General features: G+C 33.1%; 1 protein-coding gene across 1 annotated transcript; it reads left to right on the plus strand.

Moving 5' to 3' along the window:
- The first annotated feature begins 1,090 nt into the window (after positions 1 to 1,090).
- Positions 1,091 to 5,532, plus strand: LOC122595841 (proteasome assembly chaperone 2). The gene is made up of 7 exons (XM_043768299.1): positions 1,091 to 1,293; positions 1,418 to 1,583; positions 1,986 to 2,044; positions 2,708 to 2,826; positions 4,613 to 4,850; positions 4,967 to 5,090; positions 5,282 to 5,532. The coding sequence occupies exons 1-7, from the start codon at positions 1,225 to 1,227 to the stop codon at positions 5,359 to 5,361; spliced, it is 855 nt and encodes a 284-aa protein (XP_043624234.1). The 5' UTR covers positions 1,091 to 1,224; the 3' UTR covers positions 5,362 to 5,532.
- Positions 5,533 to 5,824: the final 292 nt, after the last annotated feature.

Here is a 5,824-nt window from a genome sequence, read left to right on the forward strand (position 1 = left end):
TAGGTTGCCGGGTATAATCTTGTTACAAGTTACGAATTTTGGTTATCAATTACGTACGCTTCCTCATATCAGTCAAAATATTGGTTTAGATCATTTAATTTGCTGTTCAAACCTTCATGAAATCGAACTAGAGTTACAACTGTAGCTAGTACCTAGTAAAATTGACATGTTGAGCTATAAGTTTTAAGTAGTCCATGTCCAAAAAATGTAAAAAGTACCAGGTACGTGTCATAGAATGGGTGAAATGATATTTAGTTGACTTAGCTTGCAAGGCTAAATGTATGGCCATTTCAAGGTTGGATCCTTTGAGTCTTTGACAACTCGAAAACGATCTTACATAAGCAATTAATGAATGAAGAATTATGACTATTGGCAAGTTAAAGTAGCAAAGCCAACCATAAATATGGTGCGACTTTTAATTTTGACATTTTGATCTTTAATTATTAAAATTCCAAAACCCAACTTGACATGAAAGTCCGAATGGGCTAAAACAAAGGTTGATAATATGCCATCTATTTCATAGACCACAATTGCTAACACTTGCTTTTTAAATTTGTCAATGTCAAAATTTTCATAAGAAATATCATTTATCTACTATTATATATTAAATTTGATATTTTACCGTAATCAAGTTCTTCCCAGCATATAGTATTGGGGAGATTGAATCTTTCTCGGTACCTGATAGTTAGATTCCAGTCCTATCGTTGTAAATATTATCAACTTTTTTCTTAACATTATTGTCAAAGACCACCATATAAAACCCAGATACTATTATCTCATCAACCAACTATCCTTGCTCAAAATTATATAATATCTATGATTGAGCATTAGACAAAGAACATACAAGTATTAACATGTTATGAGATTATGTGGATTGCGTCATCATTATGACATAAAAAAAATAAATCTAATTCTTGTCACGTTTCTTTAATAAACATAAACCTATATGACCAATTCAACAAATTGGGCTCACGAACCCAACTCACTTTAAATATGTATGGTCCTAATTAGATTGGGCTAACAATTCTAATAATTTGACCCATAAACCACTAAAACTGTAAAGCTTAACAATCTTTTTACAGGAGCAGGCGAGCAGCTACTTACTTGTTGAGCAAGAACACACAACCTACTGAATTCTATATCTATCTATCGATATATAATAATTACTGTATAATTAAAAATTATAATAAGAAAAATTATAATCAAATTCATTAAAGTAATTGTATGAATCAGATGGAATTCATTGCTGAAGAAGGCAAACAGTTCTACAAAGAATGCTCAACTTTAATTCTGGTTTGCTAATTTCCCTTTATTAGGGTTTAACAATTTCCATATATATATATATATATATTAACTGTTATGTTGTTGGTAATTTATAACTGATGAATATCTTATATATGTATGAATATGAATGTAGCCAGCGTTATCGATAGGGAATGTAGGTCAATTAGCAGTTGATCTTTTAATTGCTTCAACTAAAGCGGAGCGAATCGGGTATTTCGATGACCCGAATGTTGTTCCTTGCGTTGGAAATGACGCTTATACCCCTGCTCCCCAGGGTGATCTTGCTCTTCCTCTTGAAGGTTGTTTTTTCAACTTTTTTCTTTTTTTTTTATTGTTTTATGCTGCCTCACTATTAGTGTTTGCTGACTGCAAAGTAGTCGAGCTCAAGCTTACGCAAAACTCGTTGAGCTTGATCTTTGCGCCACGCTTAGAGCTCGAGTGCTTCTCTACTGGTTTGCACCCCTAAATTCTTATTCATCGTATATGGTAATAAAGAAAATTTGTAACTCGAAAGCGTTAAATTGGTTTAGCCTTTTACATTTTGCACATCTAAAAGTTGATTTTCAATTTAGAAGTTGGGGATTGTAAATAGGCAGCTATATATATAGTATATACTACACAGATGTGATATTTTGTTAGTGTGGTTGTCGTTGATCAATGTCAATTGTTTGCGTGTTATAAGCTTTATCTTTGCAATGCAGCTTACGAGTCACCTTCGAGTGCGTTGACCCTTATCCAACAAAGATCACCAATTGTTAAGGTATGCCAAGCATTTTATGCTTTTGAATCATTCACATATAAATTGCATGTGTATTCATGCCATTATGTAATGTTAAGAAACCATGATCACTTGGCAGATTCCTCTTTTTGCCAACTGAAGTTACATACTTTAGTCCCTGCTATATTTGTTGTGCGTTGTCTTTCAATAGTTTTGCTTTTGAAATATTGACATTTAGAGTTCATCGCTTATTCTTTATATAATATTGTTTTGAGTAGATTATGGATATCTTGCCATTGTTTAGAGGTAATTGTTGCTCATTAGAGGTTGATTGATGTCAACATCGTAGCTCATTTGATAAGTATCAGAGATTCTTAAGGAGCATGATTCATAGGGAAATAATCCCCGTAAGAGTTCAAAGTCCTGTTTTAGTAGTGAACTAATCCAACACAACTATTGATAAAGTCCATGATGCGTTTTCTACATAAGCATAATAATTGCAACTTCCCTATGTTCAAATTCCTAGCGCTGGAGCCATTTAACCCATTTATTAGACACACAGCTAAGTGTGGGTGTATTCTCAAAAGAAGTTATTTAATAGTTTTTATCAATATACTCTATATACCCATGTAATTTTGTTGAAGTCCGATTAGCTAATGTTATTCTACCTGGCGAATTAAGTAAGTGCTGACTGGCCATAAACAGGGAATGATGATTGAGTTTGCTAAAAATCTCGCTGATTTTGCTGTTGCTTCTGGAAAGAAACACATCATAATCCTCTCTAGCTTAGACTTTGGCCGATGGCAGACAGTCGATATGTCAAGGTAATACATGATTCAATGTTCTCGCATATAGCTTTGTTTCTTCTTTTATCAGTAATATGCAGCTGCTTATATCTCTTTATTAAAGGATCTCCTACGGTACTAATTTGTTTTGATGTGGGTTTTCTGAAATGTTGGATATAGTTACATAAACTATTGCTTTCCTTTCATCATGTATATATGTATAGTACTAGGGCTCTAAACGGTTCGTTCGGTTAGCTAGAAATTTTGAACCGTTTTTCGGGTTTCGGTTCGGTTCGGTTAGTTAGAAATTTTGAACCGTTAAGTTCGGTTACCCGCAAATCGGTTACCCGAAAAAGTCGGTTAATTTCGGTTTTATTTTCGGTTAACCATTTATTAAAGTTATGCTAATATAAAGTTTAAGTATTCAATTATAATAGTCAATTTACATTGCATTAATTAATTCTTCTATGTATAATAGTTATTTAACTACATTAATATTTTGTTTTTTAAATAAATATACATTACATCTAATTGTGATTTACTTTTCTATAGCGTTATATTTATGCAATGCAAGTTTCTATTTAAGAGTATCATGATTTATTACTTAAAATGTCTTTTATATGCTATTACTAATATTTTTGATAAATATCTTAAGCAAAGTTAACAACTTTATATCTAAGAAAATTACTTAGAATATCCCAAATTAATCATAGATTGTGAAAGAAAGTTAGTAAAATTGTTAATATTTTAGACAACATATACAAAAAGTTAGCTAAAGAGATATGTAAATGATGTATTCATGTAATACATATATGTGTAAATATACATATATATGATTATATGTGGGTATATATCAAAATTCGGTTCGGTTCGGTTAACCGCGGGTAATGAATATTGAAAACCGTAACCGAACCGTTACACTTCGGTTTTTATGTTTTCGGTTTTTTTGGGTTTCGGTTTTTTCGGTTTTGGATCACGCGGTTCGAACCGGTTTTTCGGTTTTCCGGTCCATTTCTTACACCCCTATATAGTACTCTGTAGAAATTTGAGATCTACCAGTTCTCTGCCCCACTGAATGTTCACAGTATAGGTGGCAAAGAAAAATATGCTAATCGTGTGGGATGGGTAACGGGGTCAAAACTGGTGACTTTTATTGCTGATCTAAGTAGCTTACACTCTTTCTTGCTTCGTTTAACCTTTTCTTGCATTCTATAGTTTACTAACGTGTTATTGAGTAAAAGACTACTATTATTTTTTAGTAATAGTAAAAATCATTATAATGAAGCAGTCAAAGAGGTTTACACATTTGATACTCTTTTGGATGATTTTGACTTTTATCCATTTTATCTAAATCTTTTAGCTTGGCTAATTTGACTTGTAAGAGATAAGACACAATCCAAATCAAGCGATCGTAGATGAGTTGAACTTGTCACCTCTAGTCCATAACATTATTTGGATAAGCAAGAAGTTATTCATAACAACCTTGTTTGGTGTTACTGTATCTCAGATTGATCTTTAATAATTGGTCTATAACCTTGCTGGTGTCATTCACCACGGTTTTGGTTTCATATAGAGGTAATAGTAATGGATTTGTAACACGTATAGATACAATAATACATTAAGGGTATACTTTGAAATATTTAGCTTAAGTAACAAGATAATAGTGTGTATAAAGGCATCAACATTCTGTTTATAACCATCATATGGCCGCAAACACATGATGTACGTCTAAGGCTTTCAGCTGCCTGAGCAACCAATTTAAGTTAATTACATTTTCAAATTGGCCATTTTCCCAATTTTTACTGAATTGGAGAGAACGTTTCAGTGGCTTGCAGATTTATTACCTCTCTAATACAAAGGCGGATGGAGCAGATGATAACTGTGAAAAGCTAGGGTGGAAAAGAATGAAGGAGTATGATCCTAATCAGAAACTATGGAAGTATCTCAATACTTTAGCTGAGGGTAATGTCAGCCAAGATGATATTTCTCAATTTGAAGATGATTTGGGAGAAGAAGACTACTATCCAAGTCTACCTTTTGCTGCAATGTTTTCTTGTTTCAAGGTAATTCCTTAATGAGAAGCTGACATCTGGTTCTACTTGATCCTAAAATTTGCAATCTTGTGATGGTATGAATTTGTGAAGATGCATTTCTGATCTTTCTTTTGACAATTGATTAGGCCAAGGGTTTGAAAGTCACCTGCTTGTTATGTTATTGCTCTGAAGGAGATAACATTCCCGATGCTTTCCATTTAGCAGAGGCAGCATGCAATCTTGCGGGAATCAACCCTGAAACGTTTAAAGGTAAGATTTGCTGTCTGCCAATTTTAAATCCTTAAATTTATTAACATTAGCTCACTTGTGTTTTTCTTGTAAAATAGCATGTGATTGTATACCGTTGTGTTATCTTTATTTTTATTCTTATTCTTTTATGCTTTACCATTATACATAAACAAAATGAGACTTATCAGGTCAGGTGTATTAATTTCTGTCAGGAAATGAAGGTGGTAGATGGGTGATCCCATTTTCATGGCAGAGTGTATACGGGCCACCTCCAGATATGTCTCTTTTCTAGCTTTCTTAACTTCATTCCCTATCGTAGTCAAAGGTTATGTTCGCTTGTATCATTGAACATTTCAACATTTTCATATGGTGTGCGAAGTAATGCAAATGGGATAGTGGGTTCTAGTTTCTTAAAAGATGGACCACATGATTTAGTTTTTAATATTCCTTGGTGACTTGTGCTTATGTGGCTCAATTACTTGACATGATAAGAACATAACGGACCTACATAATGTATTTGGATGGTGTATCTGAGTAGCAGCCAGATAGGTATAAAGACCATGTCAAAGACTCAACTGTAAGATTCCAGTTCTGTGTATGAATAGGTATAAAGACCATGTCAAAGACTCAACTGTAAGATTCCAGTTCTGTGTATGATACTATCATAGGATGCCAACATATGTACACTTGTGTATAATTAATATGCAGCCATTACCTCTGCACTGCTTTTGATCCCCTTTCTTTAATAAAATTTT

Source organism: Erigeron canadensis, chromosome 4 (genome assembly GCF_010389155.1).
Source record: "Erigeron canadensis isolate Cc75 chromosome 4, C_canadensis_v1, whole genome shotgun sequence".
NCBI classification, from domain to species: Eukaryota; Viridiplantae; Streptophyta; class Magnoliopsida; order Asterales; family Asteraceae; genus Erigeron; species Erigeron canadensis.